General features: G+C 57.2%; 1 protein-coding gene across 1 annotated transcript in view; it reads right to left on the reverse strand.

Moving 5' to 3' along the window:
• Positions 1-26,723, reverse strand: part of LOC125452118 (desmoglein-2-like) — a 91,438-nt gene that overhangs the window by 29,139 nt on the left and 35,576 nt on the right. The window contains exons 5-6 of the mRNA XM_048530137.2: positions 24,552-24,713; positions 20,887-21,031 (exon numbers count right to left, since the gene is read on the reverse strand). Coding sequence (XP_048386094.1) covers positions 20,887-21,031; positions 24,552-24,713 — 307 coding nt within the window. The remainder of the gene's footprint in view (positions 1-20,886; positions 21,032-24,551; positions 24,714-26,723) is intronic.

The raw sequence follows: 26,723 nt of genomic DNA on the forward strand, positions 1-26,723 counted from the left end.
TTACTCTCATCTACCTGTTTGGTCACCTTCTCAAAGAACTCAACAAGGTTTGTGAGGCATGACCTACCGTTCACAAAATCGTGCTGACTATCCCTAATCAATTTATTCTTTTCTAGATGATTGCAAATCCTATCTCGTATAACCTTTTCCAACACTTTACCAACAACTGAGGTAAGGCTCACTGGTCTATAATTACCAGGGTTGTCTCTACTCCCCTTCTTGAACAGGGGAACCACATTTGCTATCCTCCAGTCTGGCACTATTCCTGTAGACAATGACGAGTTAAAGGTCAATGCCAAAGGTTCGGCAATCTACTCCCTGGCTTCCCAGAGGATCCGAGGATAAATCCCATCCGGCCCAGGGGTCTTATCTATCTTCACCTTCTAGGATTTCTAACACCTCTTCCTTGTGAACCTCAATCCCACCTAGTCTAGTAGCCTGTATCTCAGTATTCTCCTCGACAACATTGTCATTTTCTAGAGTGAATACTGTTGAAAAATACTCATTTAGTGCTTCCCCTATCTCATCTGACTCCACACACAACTTACCACTACTATCCATATGTTGTAGTGGGGTAGTGGGATAGTGGGATAGTGGGGTAGTGGGGTAGTGGGGTAGTGGGATAGTGGGATAGTGGGGTAGTGGGGTAGTGGGGTAGCGGGGTAGTGGGGTAGAGGGGTAGTGGGGTAGAGGGGTAGAGGGGTAGAGGGATAGTGGGATAGTGGGGTAGTGGGGGAGAGGGGTAGAGGGGTAGTGGGGTAGTGGGGTAGTGGGGTAGAGGGGTAGAGGGGTAGAGGGATAGTGGGGTAGAGGGGTAGAGGGATAGTGGGGTAGAGGGATAGTGGGATAGTGGGGTAGTGGGGTAGAGGGGTAGTGGGGTAGAGGGGTAGAGGGATAGTGGGGTAGAGGGATAGTGGGATAGTGGGGTAGTGGGGTAGAGGGGTAGTGGGGTAGAGGGGTAGAGGGATAGTGGGGTAGAGGGATAGTGGGATAGTGGGGTAGTGGGGTAGTGGGGTAGTGGGGTAGAGGGGTAGTGGGGTAGAGGGGTAGAGGGATAGTGGGGTAGAGGGATAGTGGGATAGTGGGGTAGTGGGGTAGTGGGGTAGAGGGGTAGTGGGGTATTGGGGTAGAGGGGTAGAGGGATAGTGGGGTAGAGGGATAGTGGGGTAGTGGGGTAGAGGGGTAGAGGGGTAGAGGGGTAGTGGGGTAGTGGGGTAGTGGGGTAGTGGGGTAGAGGGGTAGTGGGGTAGAGGGGTAGAGGTGTAGAGGGGTAGTGGGGTAGTGGGGTAGTGGGGTAGAGGGGTAGAGGGGTAGAGGGGTAGTGGGGTAGTGGGGTAGAGGGGTAGAGGGGTAGTGGGGTAGTGGGGTAGTGGGGGAATGGGGCAGTGGGGTAGAGGGATAGAGGGGTAGTGGGGTAGTGGGGTAGTGGGGTAGAGGGGTAGAGGGGTAGAGGGATAGTGGGGTAGAGGGGTAGTGGGGTAGTGGGGTAGAGGGGTAGTGGGGTAGAGGGGTAGTGGGGTACTGGGGTAGTGGGGTAGAGGGGTAGAGGGGTAGAGGGATAGTGGGGTAGTGGGGTAGTGGGGTAGTGGGATAATGGGATAGTGGGGTAGAGGGGTAGAGGGGTAGTGGGGCAGTGGGGTAGTGGGGTAGTGAGGTAGAGGGGTAGAGGGGTAGTGGGGTAGTGGGGCAGTGGGGTAGAGGGATAGTGGGATAGTGGGGTAGTGGGGTAGAGGGGTAGAGGGATAGTGGGGTAGAGGGATAGTGGGGTAGAGGGGTAGAGGGGTAGTGGGGTAGTGGGGTAGAGGGATAGTGGGATAGTGGGATAGTGGGGTAGTGGGGTAGAGGGGTAGTGGGGAAGAGGGATAGTGGGGTAGTGGGGTAGAGGGGTAGTGGGGTAGAGGGGTAGTGGGGCAGTGGGGCAGTGGGGTAGTGGGGTAGTGAGGTTGTGGGGTAGTGGGGTAGTGGGGTAGAGGTATAGTGGGGTAGTGGTGTAGTGGGGTAGTGGGGTAGAGGGATAGTGGGGTAGTGGGGGTAGAGGGGTAGTGGGGTAGAGGGGTAGTGGGGTAGTGGGGTAGTGGGGTTGTGGGGTAGTGGGGTAGTGGGGTAGAGGGGTAGTGGGGTAGAGGGGTAGTGGGGTAGTGGGGCTGTGGGGTAGAGGGGTAGAGGGGTAGTGGGGTAGTGGGGTAGTGGGTATTGGGGTAGTGGGGTAGAGGGGTAGTGGGATAGTGGGGGTAGAGGGGTAGAGGGGTAGAGGGGTAGTGGGGTAGTGGGGTAGAGGGGTAGTGGGGTAGTGGGGTAGTGGGGTAGAGGGGGTAGTGGGATAGTGGGGTAGAGGGGTAGGGGTAGAGGGGTAGTGGGGTAGAGGGGTAGTGGGGTAGTGGGGCAGTGGGGTAGTGTGGTAGTGGGGTGTGGGGCAGTGGGGTAGTGGGGTAGTGGGGTAGTGGGGCAGTGTGATAGTGGGGCAGTGGGGTAGTGGGGTAGTGGGATAGTGGGGTAGAGGGGTAGAGGGGTAGTGGGCTGGAGGGGTAGTGGGGTAGAGGGGTAGAGGGGTAGTGGGGTAGAGGGATAGTGGGGGGTAGTGGGGTAGAGGGGTAGTGGGGTAGAGGGATAGTGGGGTAGTGGGGTAGAGGGGTAGTGGGGTAGAGGTGTAGAGGGGTAGCGGGGCAGTGGGGTAGTGGGGTAGTGGGGTAGAGGGGTAGAGGGGTAGAGGGGTAGTGGGGCAGTGGGGCAGTGGGGTAGTGGGGTAGAGGGGTAGAGGGGTAGAGGGGTAGTGGGGCAGTGGGGCAGTGGGGTAGTGGGGTAGAGGGGTAGTGGGGTAGTGGGGGCAGTGGGATAGTGGGGCAGTGGGGTAGTGAGATAGTGGGGTACAGGGGTAGTGGGATAGTGGGGCAGTGGATAGTGGGGCAGTGGGGTAGTGGTGTAGAGGGATAGTGGGGTAGTGGGGTAGTGGGGTAGTGGGGCAGTGGGGTAGTGGGGCAGTGGGATAGTGGGGTAGTGGGGTAGAGGGGTAGTGGGGTAGTGGGGCAGTGGGACAGTGGGGCAGTGGGGGTAGTGGGATAGTGGGGTAGAGGGGTAGTGGGATAGTGGGGCAGTGGGGTAGAGAGGTAGTGGGGTAGTGGGGTAGTGGGGTAGTGGGGTAGAGGGTAGAGGGGTAGTGGGGCAGTGGGATAGTGGGGTAGTGGGGTAGAGGGGTAGTGGGGTAGTGGGGCAGTGGGATAGTGGGGGCAGTGGGGTAGTGAGATAGTGGGGTACAGGGGTAGTGGGATGGTGGGGCAGTGGGATAGTGGGGTAGTGGGGTAGAGGGGTAGTGGGGTAGTGGGGCAGTGGGATAGTGGGGCAGTGGGGTAGTGAGATAGTGGGGTACAGGGGTAGTGGATAGTGGGGCAGTGGGATAGTGGGGCAGTGGGGTAGTGGGGTAGAGGATAGTGGGGTAGTTGGGTAGTGGGGGTAGTGGGGCAGTGGGGTAGTGGGGCAGTGGGATAGTGGGGTAGAGGGGTAGTGGGGTAGTGGGGCAGTGGGACAGTGGGGCAGTGGGGTAGTGGGATAGTGGGGTAGAGGGGTAGTGGGATAGTGGGGCAGTGGGGCAGTGGGGTAGAGAGGTAGTGGGGTAGTGGGGTAGTGGGGTAGTGGGGTAGAGGGGTAGTGGGGTAGTGGGGTAGTGGGGCAGTGGGGTAGTGGGGTAGTGGGGTAGTGGGATAGTGGGGTAGAGGGGTAGAGGGGTAGAGGGGTAGTGGGGTAGTGGGGTAGAGGGGTAGAGGGGTAGAGGGGTAGTGGGGCAGTGGGGCAGTGTGGTAGTGGGGTAGTGGTGTAGTGGGGTAGTGGGGTAGAGGGGTAGTGGGGTAGTGGGGTAGAGGGGTAGTGGGGTAGTGGGGCAGTGGGGTAGAGGGGTAGAGGGGTAGTGGGGAAGTGGGGTAGAGGGGTAGTGGGGTAGTGGGGCAGTGGGGTAGAGGGTAGAGGGGTATTGGGGTAGTGGGGTAGTGGGGTAGTGGGGTAGTGGGGCAGTGGGATAGAGGGGTAGTGGGGTAGTGGGGTAGAGGGGTAGTGGGGTAGTGGGGGAGTGGGGTAGTGGGCTAGAGGGGTAGTGGGGTAGAGGGGAAGAGCGGTAGTGGGGTTGTGGGGTAGAGGGGTAGTGGGGTAGTAGGGTAGAGGGATAGTGAGGTAGAGAGGTAGTGGGGTAGTGGGGTAGTGGGGTAGTGGGGTAGAGGGGTAGTGGGGCAGTGGGGCAGTGGGGTAGTGGGGTAGTGGTGTAGTGGGGTAGTGGGGTAGAGGGATAGTGGGGTAGTGGGGTAGTGAGATAGTGGGGTAGAGGGGTAGAGGGATAGTGGGGCAGTGGGGTAGTGGGGTAGAGGGATAGTGGGGTAGTGGGGTAGTGGGGTAGTGGGGCAGTGGGATAGTGGGGTAGTGGGGTAGAGGGGTAGTGGGGTAGTGGGGCAGTGGGACAGTGGGCAGTGGGGTAGTGGGATAGTGGGGTAGGATAGTGGGGCAGTGGGGCAGTGGGATAGAGAGGTAGTGGGGTAGTGGGGTTGTGGGGTAGTGGGGTAGAGGGGTAGTGGGGTAGTGGGGCAGTGGGGTAGTGTGGTAGTGGGGTAGTGGGGTAGTGGGATAGTGGGGTAGAGGGGTAGAGGGGTAGAGGGGTAGTGGGGTAGTGGGGTAGAGGGGTAGAGGGGTAGAGGGGTAGTGGGGCAGTGGGGCAGTGGGGTAGTGGGGTAGTGGTGTAGTGGGGTAGTGGGGTAGAGGGATAGTGGGGTAGTGGGGTAGAGGGGTAGTGGGGTAGAGGGGTAGTGGGGTAGAGGGGTTGTGGGGTAGAGGGGTAGAGGGGTAGTGGGTAGTGGGGCAGTGGGGTAGAGGGGTAGAGGGGTAGTGGGGTAGTGGGGTAGAGGGGTAGTGGGGTAGTGGGGCAGTGGGGTAGAGGGGTAGAGGGGTAGTGGGGAAGTGGGGTAGAGGGGTAGTGGGGTAGTGGGGTAGTGGGGCAGTGGGGTAGAGGGGTAGAGGGGTATTGGGGTAGTGGGGTAGTGGGGCAGTGGGATAGAGGGGTAGTGGGGTAGTGGGGTAGAGGGGTAGTGGGGTAGTGGGGTAGTGGAGTAGAGGGGTAGTGGGGTAGAGGGGTAGTGGGGTAGAGGGTAGAGGGGTAGTGGGGTTGTGGGGTAGAGGGGTAGTGGGGTAGTAGGGTAGAGGGATAGTGAGGTAGAGAGGTAGTGGGGTAGTGGGGTAGTGGGGTAGTGGGGTAGAGGGGTAGTGGGGTAGTGGGGCAGTGGGGTAGTGGGGTAGTGGGGTAGAGGGGTAGTGGGGTAGTGGGGTAGAGGGGTAGAGGGGTAGAGGGGTAGTGGGGTAGAGGGGTAGAGGGATAGTGGGGTAGAGGGGTAGTGGGGCAGTGGGGTAGTAGGGTAGTGGGATAATGGGGTAGAGGGGTAGAGGAGTAGAGGGGTAGTGGGGTAGTGGGGTAGAGGGGTAGAGGGGTAGTGGGGTAGAGGGGTAGTGGGGTAGAGGGGTAGAGGGGTAGAGGGGTAGAGTGGTAGTGGGGTAGTGGGTAGAGGGGTAGAGGGGTAGTGGGGTTGTGGGGTAGTGGGGTAGTGGGGTAGAGGGGTAGTGGGGTAGTGGGGTTGAGGGGTATTGGGGTAGTGGGGTAGAGGGGTAGTGGGGTAGTGGGGTAGAGGGGTAGGGGGTAGTGGGGTAGAGGGGTAGTGGGGTAGAGGGCTAGTAGGGTAGTGGTAGTGGGTAGTGGGGTAGAGGGGTAGAGGGGTGGTGGGGTAGAGGGGTAGTGGGGTAGTGGGGTAGAGGGCTAGTAGGGTAGTGGGGTAGTGGGGTAGAGGGGTACTGGGGTAGTGGGAAGAGGGGTGGTGGGGTAGAGGTGTAGTGGGGTAGTGGGGTAGTGGGGCAGTGGGGTAGTGGGGCAGTGGGGTAGAGGGGTAGAGGGTTAGTGGGGCAGTGGGGTAGTGTGGTAGTGGGGTAGTGGGGCAGTGGGGTAGAGGGGTCGAGGGGCAGTGGGGTAGAGGGGTAGTGGGGTAGTGGGGCAGAGGGGTAGAGGGGTAGTGGGGTAGAGGGGTAGTGGGGTAGTGGGGCAGAGGGTAGTGGGGTAGTGGGGTAGTGGGGCAGTGGGGTAGTGGGTAGTGGGGTAGTGGGGTAGAGGGATAGTGGGGCAGTGGGATAGTGGGGCAGTGGGGTAGTGGGGTAGTGGGGTAGTGGGATAGTGGAGTAGAGGGGTAGAGGGGTAGTGGGGTAGTGGGATAGTGGGGTAGAGGGGCAGTGGGGTAGTGGGATAGTGGGGTAGTGGGGTATTGGGGTAGAGGCGTAGAGGGGCAGTGGGGTAGTGGGGTAGTGGGATAGTGGGGTAGTGGGGTAGAGGGGTAGAGGGGTAGTGGGGTAGAGGGGTAGTGGGGTAGTTGGGTAGTGGGGTAGTGGGGCAGTGGGGTAGTGGGGTAGTGGGGTAGAGGGGTAGTGGGGCAGTGGGATAGTGGGGCAGTGGGTAGTGGGGCAGAGGGGTAGAGGTGTAGTGGGGTAGTGGGGTAGTGGGATAGTGGGGTAGAGGGGTAGAGAGGTAGTGGGGTAGAGGGGTAGTGGGGTAGTGGGGTAGTGGGGCAGTGGGGTAGTGGGATAGTGGGGTAGTGGGGTATTGAAGGTAGAGGCGTAGAGGGGCAGTGGGGTAGTGGGATAGTGGGGTAGAGGGGTAGTGGGGGAGTGGGGTAGAGGGGTAGAGAGGTAGTGGGGTAGAGGGGTAGTGGGATAGTGGGGTAGTGGGGCAGTGGGGTAGTGGGGCAGTGGGATAGTGGGGCAGTGGGGTAGTGGGGTAGTGGGGTAGAGGGGTAGTGGGGTAGTGGGGTAGTGGGGTAGAGAGGTAGTGGGGTAGAGGGGTAGTGGGGTAGTTGGGTAGTGGGGCAGTGGGGTAGTGGGGCAGTGGGATAGTGGGGCAGTGGGGTAGTGGGATAGTGGGGTAGAGGGTAGTGGGATAGTGGGGTAGAGGGGTAGAGGGGTAGTGGGGTAGTGGGGCAGTTGGATAGTGGGGCAGTGGGGTAGTTGGGTCGTGGGGTAGTGGGGTAGAGGGGTAGAGGCGTAGAGGGGTAGTGGGGTAGAGGGTTAGAGGGGTAGAGGGGTAGAGGGGTAGTGGGGTAGAGGGGTAGAGGGGTAGTGGGGTAGTGGGGTAGTGGGGTAGACGGGTAGAGGGGTAGAGGGGTAGTGGGGTAGAGGGGCAGTGGGGTAGTGGGGTAGTGGGGTAGAGGGGTATTGGGGTAGTGGGGTAGTGGGGTAGTGGGGCAGTGGGGTAGTGGGGCAGTGGGGTAGAGGGGTAGTGGGGAAGTGGGGTAGAGGGGTAGAGGGGTAGTGGGGTAGAGGGGTAGAGGGGTAGTGGGGTAGTGGGGGAGTGGGGTAGTGGGGCAGTGGGGTAGTGGGGCAGTGGGGTAGAGGGGTAGTGGGAAGTGGGGTAGAGGGGTAGAGGGGTAGTGGGGTAGAGGGGTAGAGGGGTAGTGGGGTAGTGGGGGAGTGGGGTAGAGGGGTAGAGGGGTAGTGGGGTCGTGGGGTAGTGGGGTAGCGCGGTAGAGGGGTAGAGGGGCAGTGGGATAGTGGGGTAGTGGGATAGTGGGGTAGAGGGGTAGTGGGGTAGTGGGGTAGAGGGGTAGTGGGGTCGTGGGGTAGTGGGGTAGCGCGGTAGAGGGGTAGAGGGGCAGTGGGATAGTGGGGTAGAGGGGTAGAGGGATAGTGGGGTAGTGGGATAGTGGGGTAGAGGGGTAGAGGGGTAGTGGGTAGAGGGGGAGTGGGGTAGAGGGGTAGAGGGGTAGTGGGGTTGTGGGGTAGTGGGGTAGCGTGGTAGAGGGGTAGAGGGGCAGTGGGATAGTGGGGTAGTGGGATAGTGGGGTAGAGGGGTAGTGGGGTAGAGGGGTAGTGGGGTAGTGCGGTAGTGGGGTAGAGTGGTAGTGGGGGTAGTGGGGTAGAGGGGTAGTGGGGTAGAGGGATAGTGGGGTAGTGGGATAGTCGGGTAGAGGGGTAGTGGGGTAGAGGGGTAGAGGGGCAGTGGGATAGTGGGGTAGTGGGATAGTGGGGTAGTGGGGTAGTGGGGTAGAGGGGTAGAGGGGGTAGTGCGGTAGTGGGGTAGAGGGGTAGTGGGGTAGAGGGATAGTGGGGTAGTGGGGTAGAGGGGTAGTGGGGTAGAGGGATAGTGGGGTAGTGGGGGAGTGGGGTAGTGGGGTAGAGGGGTAGCGGGGTAGTGGGGTAGTGGGATCGTGGTGTAGTGGTGTAGTGGGGTAGAGGGGTAGTGGGGTAGAGTGGTAGTGGGGTAGTGGGTAGAGGGGTAGAGGGGTAGTGGGGTTGTGGGGTAGTGGGGTAGTGGGGTAGAGGGGTAGTGGGGTTGAGGGGTATTGGGGTAGTGGGGTAGAGGGGTAGTGGGGTAGTGGGGTAGAGGGGTAGGGGGTAGTGGGGTAGTGGGGTATTGGGGTAGTGGGGTAGTGGGGTAGTGGGGTAGTGGGGCAGTGGGATAGAGGGGTAGTGGGGTAGTGGGGTAGAGGGGTAGTGGGGTAGTGGGGGAGTGGGGTAGTGGGGTAGAGGGGTAGTGGGGTAGAGGGGAAGAGCGGTAGTGGGGTTGTGGGGTAGAGGGGTAGTGGGGTAGTAGGGTAGAGGGATAGTGAGGTAGAGAGGTAGTGGGGTAGTGGGGTAGTGGGGTAGTGGGGTAGAGGGGTAGTGGGGCAGTGGGGCAGTGGGGTAGTGGGGTAGTGGTGTAGTGGGGTAGTGGGGTAGAGGGATAGTGGGGTAGTGGGGTAGTGAGATAGTGGGGTAGAGGGGTAGTGGGATAGTGGGGCAGTGGGGTAGTGGGGTAGAGGGATAGTGGGGTAGTGGGGTAGTGGGGTAGTGGGGCAGTGGGATAGTGGGGTAGTGGGGTAGTGGGGTAGTGGGGCAGTGGGACAGTGGGGCAGTGGGGTAGTGGGATAGTGGGGTAGAGGGGTAGTGGGATAGTGGGGCAGTGGGGCAGTGGGGTAGAGAGGTAGTGGGTAGTGGGGTTGTGGGGTAGTGGGTAGAGGGGTAGTGGGGTAGTGGGGCAGTGGGGTAGTGTGGTAGTGGGGTAGTGGGGTAGTGGGATAGTGGGGTAGAGGGGTAGAGGGGTAGAGGGGTAGTGGGGTAGTGGGGTAGAGGGGTAGAGGGGTAGAGGGGTAGTGGGGCAGTGGGGCAGTGGGGTAGTGGGGTAGTGGTGTAGTGGGGTAGTGGGTAGAGGGATAGTGGGGTAGTGGGGTAGAGGGGGTAGTGGGGTAGAGGGGTAGTGGGGTAGAGGGGTTGTGGGGTAGAGGGGTAGAGGGGTAGTGGGGTAGTGGGGCAGTGGGGTAGAGGGGTAGAGGGGTAGTGGGGTAGTGGGGTAGAGGGGTAGTGGGGTAGTGGGGCAGTGGGGTAGAGGGGTAGAGGGGTAGTGGGGAAGTGGGGTAGAGGGGTAGTGGGGTAGTGGGGTAGTGGGGCAGTGGGTAGAGGGGTAGAGGGGTATTGGGGTAGTGGGGTAGTGGGGCAGTGGGATAGAGGGGTAGTGGGGTAGTGGGGTAGAGGGGTAGTGGGGTAGTGGGGTAGTGGGGTAGAGGGGTAGTGGGGTAGAGGGGTAGTGGGTAGAGGGTAGAGGGGTAGTGGGGTTGTGGGGTAGAGGGGTAGTGGGGTAGTAGGGTAGAGGGATAGTGAGGTAGAGAGGTAGTGGGGTAGTGGGGTAGTGGGGTAGTGGGGTAGAGGGGTAGTGGGGTAGTGGGGCAGTGGGGTCGTGGGGTAGTTGGGTAGAGGGGTAGTGGGGTAGTGGGGTAGAGGGGTAGAGGGGTAGAGGGGTAGTGGGGTAGAGGGGTAGAGGGATAGTGGGGTAGTGGGGTAGTGGGGGAGTGGGGTAGTGGGGTAGAGGGGTAGTGGGGTAGAGGGGAAGAGCGGTAGTGGGGTTGTGGGGTAGAGGGGTAGTGGGGTAGTAGGGTAGAGGGATAGTGAGGTAGAGAGGTAGTGGGGTAGTGGGGTAGTGGGGTAGTGGGGTAGAGGGGTAGTGGGGCAGTGGGGCAGTGGGGTAGTGGGGTAGTGGTGTAGTGGGGTAGTGGGGTAGAGGGATAGTGGGGTAGTGGGGTAGTGAGATAGTGGGGTAGAGGGGTAGTGGGATAGTGGGGCAGTGGGGTAGTGGGGTAGAGGGATAGTGGGGTAGTGGGGTAGTGCGGTAGTGGGATAGTGGGGTAGTGGGGTAGAGGGGTAGTGGGGTAGTGGGGCAGTGGGACAGTGGGGCAGTGGGGTAGTGGGATAGTGGGGTAGAGGGGTAGTGGGATAGTGGGGCAGTGGGGCAGTGGGGTAGAGAGGTAGTGGGGTAGTGGGGTTGTGGGGTAGTGGGGTAGAGGGGTAGTGGGGTAGTGGGGCAGTGGGGTAGTGTGGTAGTGGGGTAGTGGGGTAGTGGGATAGTGGGGTAGAGGGGTAGAGGGGTAGAGGGGTAGTGGGGTAGTGGGGTAGAGGGGTAGAGGGGTAGAGGGGTAGTGGGGCAGTGGGGCAGTGGGGTAGTGGGGTAGTGGTGTAGTGGGGTAGTGGGGTAGAGGGATAGTGGGGTAGTGGGGTAGAGGGGTAGTCGGGTAGAGGGGTAGTGGGGTAGAGGGGTTGTGGGGTAGAGGGGTAGAGGGGTAGTGGGGTAGTGGGGCAGTGGGGTAGAGGGGTAGAGGGGTAGAGGGGTAGTGGGGTAGAGGGGTAGTGGGGTAGTGGGGCAGTGGGGTAGAGGGGTAGAGGGGGTAGTGGGGAAGTGGGTAGAGGGGTAGTGGGGTAGTGGGGTAGTGGGGCAGTGGGGTAGAGGGGTAGAGGGGTATTGGGGTAGTGGGGTAGTGGGGCAGTGGGATAGAGGGGTAGTGGGGTAGTGGGGTAGAGGGGTAGTGGGGTAGTGGGGTAGTGGGGTAGAGGGGTAGTGGGGTAGAGGGGTAGTGGGGTAGAGGGGTAGAGGGTAGTGGGGTTGTGTGGTAGAGGGGTAGTGGGGTAGTAGGGTAGAGGGATAGTGAGGTAGAGAGGTAGTGGGGTAGTGGGGTAGTGGGGTAGTGGGGTAGAGGGTAGTGGGGTAGTGGGGCAGTGGGGTAGTGGGGTAGTTGGGTAGAGGGGTAGTGGGGTAGTGGGGTAGAGGGGTAGAGGGGTAGAGGGGTAGTGGGGTAGAGGGGTAGAGGGATAGTGGGGTAGAGGGGTAGTGGGGCAGTGGGGTAGAGGGGTAGTGGGATAATGGGGTAGAGGGGTAGAGGAGTAGAGGGGTAGTGGGGTAGTGGGGTAGAGGGGTAGAGGGGTAGTGGGGTAGAGGGGTAGTGGGGTAGAGGGGTAGAGGGGTTGTGGGTAGAGGGCTAGTAGGGTAGTGGGGTAGTGGGGTAGAGGGGTTGAGGGGTGGTGGGGTAGAGGGGTAGTGGGGTAGTGGGGTAGAGGGCTAGTTGGGTAGTGGGGTAGTGGGGTAGAGGGGTACTGGGGTAGTGGGGTAGAGGGGTGGTGGGGTAGAGGTGTAGTGGGGTAGTGGGGTAGTGGGGCAGTGGGGTAGTGGGGCAGTGGGGTAGAGGGGTAGAGGGTTAGTGGGGCAGTGGGGTAGTGTGGTAGTGGGGTAGTGGGGCAGTGGGGTAGAGGGGTCGAGGGGCAGTGGGGTAGAGGGGTAGTGGGGTAGAGGGATAGTGGGGTAGTGGGATAGTCGGGTAGAGGGGTAGTGGGGTAGAGGGGTAGAGGGGCAGTGGGATAGTGGGGTAGTGGGATAGTGGGGTAGTGGGGTAGTGGGGTAGAGGGGTAGTGGGGTAGAGGGATAGTGGGGTAGTGGGGTAGAGGGGTAGTGGGGTAGAGGGATAGTGGGGTAGTGGGGGAGTGGGGTAGTGGGGTAGAGGGGTAGCGGGGTAGTGGGGTAGTGGGATCGTGGTGTAGTGGTGTAGTGGGGTAGAGGGGTAGTGGGGTAGAGTGGTAGTGGGGTAGTGGGTAGAGGGGTAGAGGGGTAGTGGGGTTGTGGGGTAGTGGGGTAGTGGGGTAGAGGGGTAGTGGGGTTGAGGGGTATTGGGGTAGTGGGGTAGAGGGGTAGTGGGGTAGTGGGGTAGAGGGGTAGGGGGTAGTGGGGTAGTGGGGTATTGGGGTAGTGGGGTAGTGGGGTAGTGGGGCAGTGGGATAGAGGGGTAGTGGGGTAGTGGGGTAGAGGGGTAGTGGGGTAGTGGGGGAGTGGGGTAGTGGGGTAGAGGGGTAGTGGGGTAGAGGGGAAGAGCGGTAGTGGGGTTGTGGGGTAGAGGGGTAGTGGGGTAGTAGGGTAGAGGGATAGTGAGGTAGAGAGGTAGTGGGGTAGTGGGGTAGTGGGGTAGTGGGGTAGAGGGGTAGTGGGGCAGTGGGGCAGTGGGGTAGTGGGGTAGTGGTGTAGTGGGGTAGTGGGGTAGGGGGATAGTGGGGTAGTGGGGTAGTGAGATAGTGGGGTAGAGGGGTAGTGGGATAGTGGGGCAGTGGGGTAGTGGGGTAGAGGGATAGTGGGGTAGTGGGGTAGTGGGGTAGTGGGGCAGTGGGATAGTGGGGTAGTGGGGTAGAGGGGTAGTGGGATAGTGGGGCAGTGGGGCAGTGGGGTAGAGAGGTAGTGGGGTAGTGGGGTTGTGGGGTAGTGGGGTAGAGGGGTAGTGGGGTAGTGGGGCAGTGGGGTAGTGTGGTAGTGGGGTAGTGGGGTAGTGGGATAGTGGGGTAGAGGGGTAGAGGGGTAGAGGGGTAGTGGGGTAGTGGGGTAGAGGGGTAGAGGGGTAGAGGGGTAGTGGGGCAGTGGGGCAGTGGGGTAGTGGGGTAGTGGTGTCGTGGGGTAGTGGGGTAGAGGGATAGTGGGGTAGTGGGGTAGAGGGGTAGTGGGGTAGAGGGGTAGTGGGGTAGAGGGGTTGTGGGGTAGAGGGGTAGAGGGGTAGTGGGGTAGTGGGGCAGTGGGGTAGAGGGGTAGAGGGGTAGTGGGGTAGTGGGGTAGAGGGGTAGTGGGGTAGTGGGGCAGTGGGGTAGAGGGGTAGAGGGGTAGTGGGGAAGTGGGGTAGAGGGGTAGTGGGGTAGTGGGGTAGTGGGGCAGTGGGGTAGAGGGGTAGAGGGGTATTGGGGTAGTGGGGTAGTGGGGCAGTGGGATAGAGGGGTAGTGGGGTAGTGGGGTAGAGGGGTAGTGGGGTAGTGGGGTAGTGGGGTAGAGGGGTAGTGGGGTAGAGGGGTAGTGGGGTAGAGGGGTAGAGGGGTAGTGGGGTTGTGGGGTAGAGGGGTAGTGGGGTAGTAGGGTAGAGGGATAGTGAGGTAGAGAGGTAGTGGGGTAGTGGGGTAGTGGGGTAGTGGGGTAGAGGGGTAGTGGGGTAGTGGGGCAGTGGGGTCGTGGGGTAGTTGGGTAGAGGGGTAGTGGGGTAGTGGGGTAGAGGGGTAGAGGGGTAGAGGGGTAGTGGGGTAGAGGGGTAGAGGGATAGTGGGGTAGTGGGGTAGTGGGGGAGTGGGGTAGTGGGGTAGAGGGGTAGTGGGGTAGAGGGGAAGAGCGGTAGTGGGGTTGTGGGGTAGAGGGGTAGTGGGGTAGTAGGGTAGAGGGATAGTGAGGTAGAGAGGTAGTGGGGTAGTGGGGTAGTGGGGTAGTGGGGTAGAGGGGTAGTGGGGCAGTGGGGCAGTGGGGTAGTGGGGTAGTGGTGTAGTGGGGTAGTGGGGTAGAGGGATAGTGGGGTAGTGGGGTAGTGAGATAGTGGGGTAGAGGGGTAGTGGGATAGTGGGGCAGTGGGGTAGTGGGGTAGAGGGATAGTGGGGTAGTGGGGTAGTGGGGTAGTGGGGCAGTGGGATAGTGGGGTAGTGGGGTAGAGGGGTAGTGGGGTAGTGGGGCAGTGGGACAGTGGGGCAGTGGGGTAGTGGGATAGTGGGGTAGAGGGGTAGTGGGATAGTGGGGCAGTGGGGCAGTGGGGTAGAGAGGTAGTGGGGTAGTGGGGTTGTGGGGTAGTGGGGTAGAGGGGTAGTGGGGTAGTGGGGCAGTGGGGTAGTGTGGTAGTGGGGTAGTGGGGTAGTGGGATAGTGGGGTAGAGGGGTAGAGGGGTAGAGGGGTAGTGGGGTAGTGGGGTAGAGGGGTAGAGGGGTAGAGGGGTAGTGGGGCAGTGGGGCAGTGGGGTAGTGGGGTAGTGGTGTAGTGGGGTAGTGGGGTAGAGGGATAGTGGGGTAGTGGGGTAGAGGGGTAGTGGGGTAGAGGGGTTGTGGGGTAGAGGGGTAGAGGGGTAGTGGGGTAGTGGGGCAGTGGGGTAGAGGGGTAGAGGGGTAGAGGGGTAGTGGGGTAGAGGGGTAGTGGGGTAGTGGGGCAGTGGGGTAGAGGGGTAGAGGGGTAGTGGGGAAGTGGGGTAGAGGGGTAGTGGGGTAGTGGGGTAGTGGGGCAGTGGGGTAGAGGGGTAGAGGGGTATTGGGGTAGTGGGGTAGTGGGGCAGTGGGATAGAGGGGTAGTGGGGTAGTGGGGTAGAGGGGTAGTGGGGTAGTGGGGTAGTGGGGTAGAGGGGTAGTGGGGTAGAGGGGTAGTGGGGTAGAGGGGTAGAGGGGTAGTGGGGTTGTGTGGTAGAGGGGTAGTGGGGTAGTAGGGTAGAGGGATAGTGAGGTAGAGAGGTAGTGGGGTAGTGGGGTAGTGGGGTAGTGGGGTAGAGGGGTAGTGGGGTAGTGGGGTAGTTGGGTAGAGGGGTAGTGGGGTAGTGGGGTAGAGGGGTAGAGGGGTAGAGGGGTAGTGGGGTAGAGGGGTAGAGGGATAGTGGGGTAGAGGGGTAGTGGGGCAGTGGGGTAGAGGGGTAGTGGGATAATGGGGTAGAGGGGTAGAGGAGTAGAGGGGTAGTGGGGTAGTGGGGTAGAGGGGTAGAGGGGTAGTGGGGTAGAGGGGTAGTGGGGTAGAGGGGTAGAGGGGTAGTGGGGTAGAGGGGTAGTGGGGTAGTGGGGTAGAGGGCTAGTTGGGTAGTGGGGTAGTGGGGTAGAGGGGTTGAGGGGTGGTGGGGTAGAGGGGTAGTGGGGTAGTGGGGTAGAGGGCTAGTTGGGTAGTGGGGTAGTGGGGTCGAGGGGTACTGGGGTAGTGGGGTAGAGGGGTGGTGGGGTAGAGGTGTAGTGGGGTAGTGGGGTAGTGGGGCAGTGGGGTAGTGGGGCAGTGGGGTAGAGGGGTAGAGGGTTAGTGGGGCAGTGGGGTAGTGTGGTAGTGGGGTAGTGGGGCAGTGGGGTAGAGGGGTCGAGGGGCAGTGGGGTAGAGGGGTAGTGGGGTAGTGGGGCAGAGGGGTAGAGGGGTAGTGGGGTAGAGGGGTAGTGGGGTAGTGGGGCAGAGGGGTAGTGGGGTAGTGGGGTAGTGGGGCAGTGGGGTAGTGGGGTAGTGGGGTAGAGGGATAGTGGGGCAGTGGGATAGTGGGGCAGTGGGGTAGTGGGGTAGTGGGATAGTGGAGTAGAGGGGTAGAGGGGTAGTGGGGTAGTGGGATAGTGGGGTAGAGGGGCAGTGGGGTAGTGGGATAGTGGGGTAGTGGGGTATTGGGGTAGAGGCGTAGAGGGGCAGTGGGGTAGTGGGATAGTGGGGTAGTGGGGTAGAGGGGTAGAGGGGTAGTGGGGTAGAGGGGTAGTGGGGTAGTTGGGTAGTGGGGTAGTGGGGCAGTGGGGTAGTGGGGTAGTGGGGTAGAGGGGTAGTGGGGCAGTGGGATAGTGGGGCAGTGGGGTAGTGGGGTAGAGGGGTAGAGGTGTAGTGGGGTAGTGGGGTAGTGGGATAGTGGGGTAGAGGGGTAGAGAGGTAGTGGGGTAGAGGGGTAGTGGGGTAGTGGGGTAGTGGGGCAGTGGGGTAGTGGGATAGTGGGGTAGTGGGGTATTGAAGGTAGAGGCGTAGAGGGGCAGTGGGGTAGTGGGATAGTGGGGTAGAGGGGTAGTGGGGTAGTGGGGTAGAGGGGTAGAGAGGTAGTGGGGTAGAGGGGTAGTGGGATAGTGGGGTAGTGGGGCAGTGGGGTAGTGGGGCAGTGGGATAGTGGGGCAGTGGGGTAGTGGGGTAGTGGGGTAGAGGGGTAGTGGGGTAGTGGGGTAGAGGGGTAGAGAGGTAGTGGGATAGAGGGGTAGTGGGGTAGTGGGGTAGTGGGGCAGTGGGGTAGTTGGGCAGTGGGATAGTGGGGCAGTGGGGTAGTGGGGTAGTGGGGTAGAGGGGTAGTGGGGTAGTGGGGTAGTGGGGTAGAGAGGTAGTGGGGTAGAGGGGTAGTGGGGTAGTTGGGTAGTGGGGCAGTAGGGTAGTGGGGCAGTGGGATAGTGGGGCAGTGGGGTAGTGGGGTTCTGGGGTTGAGAGGTAGTGGGTAGTGGGGCAGTGGGATAGTGGGGCAGTGGGGTAGTGGGATAGTGGGGTAGAGGGGTAGTGGGATAGTGGGGTAGAGGGGTAGAGGGGTAGTGGGGTAGTGGGGCAGTGGGATAGTGGGGCAGTGGGGTAGTTGGGTCGTGGGGTAGTGGGGTAGAGGGGTAGAGGCGTAGAGGGGTAGTGGGGTAGAGGGTTAGAGGGGTAGAGGGGTAGAGGGGTAGTGGGGTAGAGGGGTAGAGGGGTAGTGGGGTAGTGGGGTAGTGGGGTAGACGGGTAGAGGGGTAGAGGGGTAGTGGGGTAGAGGGGCAGTGGGGTAGTGGGGTAGTGGGGTAGAGGGGTATTGGGGTAGTGGGGTAGTGGGGTAGTGGGGCAGTGGGGTAGTGGGGCAGTGGGGTAGAGGGGTAGTGGGGAAGTGGGGTAGAGGGGTAGAGGGGTAGTGGGGTAGAGGGGTAGAGGGGTAGTGGGGTAGTGGGGGAGTGGGGTAGTGGGGCAGTGGGGTAGTGGGGCAGTGGGGTAGAGGGGTAGTGGGGAAGTGGGGTAGAGGGGTAGAGGGGTAGTGGGGTAGAGGGGTAGAGGGGTAGTGGGGTAGTGGGGGAGTGGGGTAGAGGGGTAGAGGGGTAGTGGGGTCGTGGGGTAGTGGGGTAGCGCGGTAGAGGGGTAGAGGGGCAGTGGGATAGTGGGGTAGTGGGATAGTGGGGTAGAGGGGTAGTGGGGTAGTGGGGTAGAGGGGTAGTGGGGTCGTGGGGTAGTGGGGTAGCGCGGTAGAGGGGTAGAGGGGTAGTGGGATAGTGGGGTAGAGGGGTAGAGGGGTAGTGGGGTAGAGGGATAGTGGGGTAGTGGGGTAGAGGGGGAGTGGGGTAGAGGGGTAGAGGGGTAGTGGGGTTGTGGGGTAGTGGGGTAGCGTGGTAGAGGGGTAGAGGGGCAGTGGGATAGTGGGGTAGTGGGATAGTGGGGTAGAGGGGTAGTGGGGTAGAGGGGTAGTGGGGTAGTGCGGTAGTGGGGTAGAGTGGTAGTGGGGTAGTGGGGTAGAGGGGTAGTGGGGTAGAGGGATAGTGGGGTAGTGGGATAGTCGGGTAGAGGGGTAGTGGGGTAGAGGGGTAGAGGGGCAGTGGGATAGTGGGGTAGTGGGATAGTGGGGTAGTGGGGTAGTGGGGTAGAGGGGTAGAGGGGTAGTGCGGTAGTGGGGTAGAGGGGTAGTGGGGTAGAGGGATAGTGGGGTAGTGGGGTAGAGGGGTAGTGGGGTAGAGGGATAGTGGGGTAGTGGGGGAGTGGGGTAGTGGGGTAGAGGGGTAGCGGGGTAGTGGGGTAGTGGGGTCGTGGTGTAGTGGGGTAGAGGGGTAGTGGGGTAGTGGGGTAGTGGGGCAGAGGGGTAGTGGGGTAGTGGGGTAGTGGGGTAGTGGGGTAGAGGGGTAGTGGGGTAGAGGGATAGTGGGGTAGTGGGGTAGTGGGGTAGAGGCGTAGAGGGGTAGTGGGGTAGTGGGGTAGTGGGGCAGTGGGATAGTGGGGCAGTGGGGTAGTGGGATAGTGGGGTAGAGGGGTAGTGGGATAGTGGGGTAGAGGGGTAGAGGGGTAGTGGGGTAGTGGGGCAGTGGGATAGTGGGGCAGTGGGGTAGTTGGGTCGTGGGGTAGTGGGGTAGAGGGGTAGAGGCGTAGAGGGGTAGTGGGGTAGTGGGGCAGTGGGGTAGAGGGGTAGTGGGGTAGAGGGTTAGAGGGGTAGAGGGGTAGAGGGGTAGTGGGGTAGTGGGGTAGCGCGGTAGAGGGGTAGAGTGGCAGTGGGATAGTGGGGTAGTGGGATAGTGGGGTAGAGGGGTAATGGGGTAGTGGGGTAGAGGGGTGGTGGGGGAGTGGGGTAGAGGGGTAGTGGGGCAGTGGGGTAGTGGGGTAGTGGGGTAGAGGGGTAGTGGGGCAGTGGGGTAGTGGTATAGTGGCGTAGAGGGGTAGTGGGGTAGAGGGGTAGTGGGGTAGTGGGGTAGTGGGGTAGAGAGGTAGAGGGGTAGTGCGGTAGTGGGGTAGTGGGGTAGAGGGGTAGTGGGGTAGAGGGATAGTGGGGTAGTGGGGCAGAGGGGTAGTGGGGTAGAGGGATAGTGGGTAGTGGGGTAGAGTGGTAGCCGGGTAGAGGGGTAGTGGGGCAGTGGGGCAGTGGGGTAGTGGGGTAGTGGGGTAGAGGGGTAGTGGGGTAGAGGGGTAGAGGGGTAGTGGGGTAGTGGGGTAGACGGCTAGTGGGGTAGAGGGATAGTGGGGTAGTGGGGTAGAGGGGTAGTGGGGTAGAGGGATAGTGGGGTAGTGGGGTAGTGGGGTAGAGGGGTAGAGGGGTAGTGGGGTAGTGGGGCAGTGGGGTAGAGGGGTAGAGGGGTAGTGGGGTAGTGGGGTAGTGGGGTAGAGGGGTAGTGGGGTAGTGGGGTAGAGGGGTAGTGGGGTAGAGGGGTAGTGGGGTAGTGGGTTAGTGGGGTAGAGGGGCAGTGGGGTAGTGGGGTAGGCGGGTAGTGGGGTAGAGGGGTAGTGGGGTAGAGGGGTAGATGGGTAGTGGGGTAGTAGGGTAGGCGGGTAGTGGGGTAGTGGGGTAGTGGGGTAGAGGGGTAGTGGGGTAGTGGGGTGGAGGGGTAGTGGGGTCGAGGGGTAGTGGGGTAGTGGGGCAGTGGGGTAGAGGGGTAGTGGGGTAGTGGGGTAGAGGGGTAGAGGGGTAGTGGGGTAGAGGGGTAGAGGGGTAGTGGGGTAGAGGGGTAGTGGGATAGTGGGGTAGAGGGGGAGTGGGGTAGAGGGGTAGAGGGGTAGTGGGGTCGTGGGGTAGTGGGGTAGCGCGGTAGAGGGGTAGAGGGGCAGTGGGATAGTGGGGTAGAGGGGTAGAGGGGTAGTGGGGTAGTGGGATAGTGGGGTAGAGGGGTAGAGGGGTAGTGGGGTAGAGGGATAGTGGGGTAGTGGGGTAGAGGGGGAGTGGGGTAGAGGGGTAGAGGGGTAGTGGGGTTGTGGGGTAGTGGGGTAGCGCGGTAGAGGGGTAGAGGGGCAGTGGGATAGTGGGGTAGTGGGATAGTGGGGTAGAGGGGTAGCGGGGTAGAGGGGTAGCGGGGTAGTGCGGTAGTGGGGTAGAGTGGTAGTGGGGTAGTGGGGTAGAGGGGTCGTGGGGTAGAGGGATAGTGGGGTAGTGGGATAGTGGGGTAGAGGGGTAGTGGGGTAGAGGGGTAGAGGGGCAGTGGGATAGTGGGGTAGTGGGATAGTGGGGTAGTGGGGTAGAGGGGTAGAGGGGTAGTGCGGTAGTGGGGTAGAGGGGTAGTGGGGTAGAGGGATAGTGGGGTAGTGGGGTAGAGGGGTAGTGGGGTAGAGGGATAGTGGGGTAGTGGGGGAGTGGGGTAGTGGGGTAGAGGGGTAGCGGGGTATTGGGGTAGTGGGGTCGTGGTGTAGTGGTGTAGTGGGGTAGAGGGGTAGTGGGGTAGTGGGGTAGTGGGGTAGTGGGGTAGAGGGGTAGTGGGGTAGTGGGGTAGAGGGATAGTGGGGTAGAGGGATAGTGGGGTAGTGGGGTAGTGGGGTAGAGGGGTAGTGGGGTAGTGGGGTAGAGGGATAGTGGGGTAGAGGGGTAGTGGGGTAGAGGGGTAGTGGGGTAGTGGGATAGTCGGATAGAGGGGTAGTGGGGTAGTGGGGTAGTGGGGTAGTGGGATAGTGGGGTAGAGGGGTAGTGGGGTAGTGGGGTAGAGGGGTAGTGGGGTAGTGGGGTAGTGGGATAGTGGGGTAGTGGGGTAGTGGGGTAGTGGGGTAGAGGGGTAGTGGGGTAGTGGGGTAGTGGGATAGTGGGGTAGTGGGGTAGTGGGTTAGTGGGGTAGAGGGGTAGAGGGATAGTGGGATAGTGGGGTAGTCGGGGAGTGAGGCGTAGGAAGCAACTCCAAAGACTGGGCCCGAGGCACTGAAGGTCTGGTCACCAACGATGGAACAATTAAAATGGCGAAGCACACAAGGCCAGAGATGGGGTAGCACAGATGACTCAGAGACTTGTTGGACTGAAGTCGGGGTGGGGAAGGGCAACACCTCGGAGCGATTCGGAAGCAAGGGTGAGAATTGAGGCACTGTTTGGCCAGGACCCAGAGTTGGTCAGTAAGTGGAGAGGGGTTTGGGGAACACAATTTGCTCGAGTTAGAGACAGTCATACAGCACTGAAACTGATCCTTCAGTCCAACACATCCACACAGTCAGGTTTCTGAAAGTGAACTGGTCCATTTGCATGTGTTTGGCCCATCTCCCTCTAAACCCTTCCTATTCATGTTCCCAATCCTGATGTCTTTTAAATATTGTAATTGTACCAGCCTGCACCACCTCCTTTGGCAGCTCATTCCGTACATGCGCCACCCTTTACCTGAAAAAAAATTGCTCCTCAGGTCCTTTTTAAATCTTTTCCCTCTCACCTTAAAGCTATCCCCTCTCTTTTAGGACTTCTCCACCCTTGGAGAAAGACCTGACTATGGCCCCTGTCCATGCCCCTCATGATTTTATAAGCCTCCATCGGGTCACCCTTTAGCATCTGACACTCTAGGGGGAGAAATGAGCCCCAACCTCTCCTTATGGATCAAAGCCTCTGACCTTAGCAAAATCCTGGTTTAATTTTTCTCTATACCCTTTCTGGTTTAACAACATGCTTCACAACAGAGTTTTGGCAAAACTCAAATTTAGAAACCAAAAAGCAAATAACTTACCAAATTGACTCAGTTCTTCAACACTCCCTTGAAAGACTTGTTTTGTAAAAACTGGAGGATTATCATTGATGTCTAAAACTTTAACAACGAGTTCTATCGGCTTCTCTCTTGGCTTTCTATTTTGATCATAGGCCTGACCTGTAAGCTGAAAATAATAAAGGGAGATTTACCAAAGACGCTTCTCTGATGTTGTAGAAAATTATTAGAAGCCATGATCACAATCTCACAACAATTTTATAAAATGTCATGCAAGATGTTTGTAATCTCCAGTAAAGATTTTCCTTCCACATTTCTATAGCTATCTCATTGTCCTATCCAAGTTCTTGTATCTACCATCTGTCTCTTATCCATAAACACTTACATGTCACTGACCCTGGGACCTGTGATATTCTTTGGGTTAGAGTTAGGACCTTTTTGATTATTTACTCATGGGATGTGTTTGTCGTGTTCTAGGCCAGCATGTATTGCCCATTCCTCATTACCCAGAGGGCAGGTAAGACTCAACCCCATTGCTGTGGGTCTGGAGTCACATGTAGGCCAGACCAGGTAAGGATGGCAGATTCCTTCCCGAAAGGACATTAGCCTGGCATTTATCACCCATCCCCAAATTCCTTAGCAGTTAAAGGTTAACATTTTGGGAAGGCAAAACTTCCAAAAATTTGGCGAGGTGAAGGCCATATGGTTTCATCTCCTCGGATGCCCAATTGGCCCATCAAGTCTGCTCTGCCATTTAAGCAGATCATGGCTCATCTGATAACCCTCAACTCTACCTTCCTGTCTTTTCCCCATAACCACATACTCTGATATTTAAAAAATCTGTTTATGTCAGTCTGCAAGTAACCAATTGCCCAGATTATATATTATCAGAGTAGCACAGTGCAGAAGAAGGTGATTCAGCCCTGTATAGTCTGTGACTGCCCTTTTGAAGAGAAATCTGGTGGAAGGCTCGAAGGGCCGAATGGCCTACTCCTGCTCCTTTCTTCAATGTTTCTTTGATTCTTTCGTTCTTTTACCCCATTACGCTGCGATATTTTCCCCTTCTGGTATTTTTCAATTTTGATAGTGACCTTTGGATGGGCTTTCACCATCCATTTATACAAAAGTTATTTTAACAGTCAGCACCCTTTGGTTACCAAGACCTCAGTCATTGGAAGAGTTTGCCTTTGTTGTGGTTGTTTTGCTCGCTGAGCTGGTCCATCATTTTGCAGGCGTTTCATTACCCTGCTGGGTAACATCATCAGGGCAACTTCCGATGCTGCAAACCAGCCACAGCATCTGCAACCCGAGCTATAAATCTACTCAAGAACATTAGTTTGTCTTCACTTATCCCCTTTTTATCCTTCCTGATTCTGAACAGCTCAATTAAATCTCATTTAAATCTGCGCAGCTCCAAGGACTATAAATTCTCCAATCTCTCCACCTAATTACAGTTGCTCAATTTGGAACGACTTGCAAATTTCTCAAGGACATTCAACAAAGCTTTCAAATCCTGACAAAATGTGTTGCATTGGTCCATCTCTTTTCCTATCTTTAACGGCCTTTTCAAAGATGATCTCCCTGAGCAGGAATTTTAGTCATTTTCCTTAATAGCTCTCCTTAGCACCTGGTTGTTGACTTTTTTAAAGACTTTGGGGCGTTCATTATTTGAAGTTAGAAGCCACACAATGCCAGGTCACAGCCCAGCAAGTTTATTTGCAATCACAAGCTTTTGGAGCACTGCTCCTTCATTGGGTCGTGTGACTTCTGACCCTGTCCATCCCAATCCAACACCGTCACCCCCTCATCGCTGATGATATTACGGCATCTCAGATATGACTTTATAGTTGCTATTGAGAGTCAGAATCATAGAAACATAGAAGATAGGAGCAACAGGAGGCCATTCAGCCCTTCAAGCCTTCTCTTCCATTCAATATGATAATGGCTGATCATCCAACTCAGTCCCCTGTAACCACTTTCTCTCCATACCCTTTGATCCTTTCGGCTTGAAGAACTGGACCTAACATTTTCTTGAAATCATTCGATGTTTTGACTTGAACTGCTTTCTATGACAGAGAATTTCACAGGCTCCCCTCTCTCTGGGTTCCCCTCCTCATCTCAGTCCTAAATGACAAATTTCTTATTCCCACTTCCTTGACCTGGCACAACCCGTCCACCTTCTTTCCCACCTATCTGCCCCACCCTTCCTACTGGCCAACCTCCACTACCCGCTACCTGCATCCACCTATCACTATCCCACCTACCTTTTTCCAGCCCCATCCCCTCGCTCTATTTATTTCCCAGCTCCCTTCCCCCTCCCCAGTCCTGAGGAAAAGTTTACACCTTCCGAAACATCAGCTTTCCTGCTCCTCTGATGCTGCCTGTCCTGATGTGTTCCTCCAGCTCCACACTGTGTTGACTGGCTCTAGTCCTTGCTTTCTCTAAGCGACCGTGACCCCCCCAGTCCTTGACTCCCCTCGGTCATCAGGAGGATCCTTCCTTTGTTTACCTAGTCTAGTCCTGTTAGAAATGTTATCGGTTTCTGGGAGATACCCCCCACCCCCAATTTCTCTAGACTTCTGTGTCTGCAGATACACTAGCCTTCTTAGTCAAAACACATGAAAGAATGCAGCAAAGAACACCTGTACTTCCTCAGGACGCTAAGTAAATTCGGCATGTCCGTAACGAATCTTGCCAACTCTTATAGATTCACTATAGAAAGTGATCCACCTGGGTGCGTCACAACTTAGTCTGGCAACTGCTCTGCCCAGGACTGTAGGAAACTGCAGAGAGTTGTGAATATAGCCCAGCCCATCACACAAGCCTACCCTCCAGCCAATGACTCCATCTATGCTTCTTGCTGTCTCGGGAATGCAGCCCACATCATCAAAGACCCCTCCCACCCCGGTTATAATCCCTTCCAACTTCTACAAAAGCTTAAACACACGCACCAACAGTTTCAAGAACAGCTTCTTCCCCGCTGTTACTAGACTTCTGAATGGACCTCTCAAATTTCAGATCTAATGCTGATCTCGCTCTTTTTGCACCGCTGTGCAGCCGTAGCATTGTATTCCTTGCTCTGTTCTATAACCCTCATGCACTTTGTACGGTGAGACCTGCCTGCACTGCATGCAAAACAAAACTTTTCACTGTACCTAGGCACGTGTGACAATAATAGATCAAATCAAATCACAATGGGGTATGTTTGTGAGTGGGACATTTAAGTCAATATTAATTGGATTAAGTAGTCAATCAGCAAGAATTGTAAACGTACCAGGAACAATGGGCAGCACAGTGGCTCAATGGTTAGCATCGCTGCTTTGCACTGCCAGGGACCTGGGTTCGATTCCAGCCTGGGCCAGCTGTCTGTGCGAAGTTTGCATGTACTCCCTGTGTCTGCTTATGTTTCCTCTCACAGCCTGGGGATGTGCAGCTTAAGCGGATTGGCCATGGGAATTGCAGGGCTACAGGGACAGGGTAAGAAGTCTGTATGTGATGCTCTCCAGAGAGTGGGCATGGACAAGTTGGGCCCAATGGGCTGTTTACACACTGTAGGGGTTCTAAATTGACTCGAGGTTAATTCTGATGCACAGAGACTTCTCTCAATATTCACAGCATTTGAAGGATTTGGAACCTCAATGGGGTTTTGACAAGTTTTCTTCCAATATGGAGAATCACTTGCAACTTACTTTGAAAAATGCATTTACTTCGCGGTCCACCTCTCCTGTAATATTTAATTCACCGGTTCGAGGATCGATTATAAACAGATTGATAGGTGGCTCGGTAGCTCCCTTGCCAGTGATGTGGTAGGTTACTGTAACACCTGGCATATCCTCAGCGTCTGATCGAATCTAGAGATGATGGGGAGGTGGAGGGAGAGAAAAGGGGATAGTTAACACATAACACGCATTAAGGTAGATAAATCCCCACCGCCTGATCAACTGTACCCCAGGACATTGCAGGAAGCTAGGGAAGAAATTGCGGGGGCCCCTAGCAGAGATACTTGTATCCTCGATAGCCATAGGGTGAGGTGCTGGATGACGAGAGGGTAGCTAATGTGGTGCCATTATTTAAGAGTGACTGCAAGGAAAAGCCAAGGAACGGTAGACTGGTGGACAAGGTATAAAAGTCATAGAGTCATTTAGTCATACAACTCAGAAACAGACCCTGTGGTCCGATTCGTCCAAGCCAACCAAGTTTCTCAAAGCCAAGTTTGCATTTGGCTCACATCCCTCTAAACCTTTCCTATTCATGGCCCAATGTCTTTTAAATGATGTAAAAGTACTTCCATCTACCATTTCCTATGGTAGTTCATTCTACTTATTAGCCACATATATGTGTGAAAAAATTGCTCCGTGGATCCCTTTAAAATCTTTCTCCTCACACCTTAAATCTATACCATCTGGTTTTGAACTCCCCCACCGTGGGGAAAAGACCTTTACCATTCAATTTATCTATGCCTATCATGATCGTATAACGTCATCCCTCAATGTCCCACACTCAGGTGAAAAATTGTCCCAGCTTTCTCAGCTTTTCCAGCCTCTCCTTAGAACTGAAGCCCTCTATTTTTCTGCACCCTCTCCACTTTCATAATATCCTTCTTGTGCCAGAGTGACCACAATTATACAAATTCTGAGAGACAGGATCTACCTGCATTGGATAGGGTAGGACTGATTAGGGATAGTCAGCATGGCTTTAGACATGGGAAATCATGTTTCACAAACCTGACTGAGTTTTTTGAAGAGGCGACTAAGAAGATGGATGAAGACATAGTGGATGCTGTTGGACTTAAGCAAGGCCTTTAAGAAGGCTCTGCATAGTCGATTGCTTTATAAGGTTCGATCACAAGGTCCAGGGAGAGCCATCAATTGGATGCAAAATTGACTTGGCTGTAGGAGACAGAGGGTGATGGTAGAGCGTCATTGTTCAGCCTGTGAACAATGGTTTGCTGCAAGGCCTGAGTGTGGAGCCCACTGTCGTTTGCCATTTATATAAACAATTTGGATGTGAATATAGGAGGTATGGTTAGTAAGTTTGCAGATGACACCATGATTGGAGATGTAGTGGACAGGAAAGAAGGTTACCTCAGAGCAGAAAGGGATTTTTATCAACTGGGCCAAATGGGCTGAGGAGTGGCAGATGGAGTTTCATTTAGATAAATGTGAGGCGTGCATTTTGGTAAGGCAAACCAGGGCAGGACTTACACAATTCATGGTAGGGTCCTGAGGAGTGTTGTTGAACGGAGACCTTCGGGTGCAGGTGCAAAGTTCCTTGAAGGTGGCATCACAGTAGATAGGATACTGAAGAAGGTGTTTGGCATGCTTACTTTTATTTGTCAAGGCATTGAGTATAGGAATTGGGATGTCATCTTATGGTTGTAAACGACATTGGTGAGGCCACATTTTGAGTACTGCGCACAATTCTGGTCACTCTGCTATATAAAAAGGATGTTATTAAATGGGAAAGGGTGCAAAAAACATTCACAAAGATGTTCCCAAGTTTTAAGGGGAGGCTGGATAGGCTGGGACGTTTGTTCACTGGAGTACAGGAGGCAGAGGGGTGACTTTACAGAGGTTTATAAAATAATGAGGGGCAAAGTCTTTTTCCAAGGGTAGGGGAGTCCAAAACGTGAGCATTGAGTTTAAGGTGAGAGGAGAAAAATATAAAACGGATCTGAGGGGTGGCTTTTCTCACAGAGGGTGGCGTGTGTATGGAACGAGCTGCCAGAGGAAGTGGTAGCAGCTGGTAATATTATGACATTTAAAAGGCCTTTGGACAAGTACATGGATAGGAAAGGTTTAGAGGGATGGATGACTTGGGCAGAACAGTCTGTTTTTGTGCTGAATGACTCTATATGACAC

Source organism: Stegostoma tigrinum, chromosome 5 (assembly GCF_030684315.1).
Source record: "Stegostoma tigrinum isolate sSteTig4 chromosome 5, sSteTig4.hap1, whole genome shotgun sequence".
Lineage (NCBI taxonomy): Eukaryota > Metazoa > Chordata > Chondrichthyes > Orectolobiformes > Stegostomatidae > Stegostoma > Stegostoma tigrinum.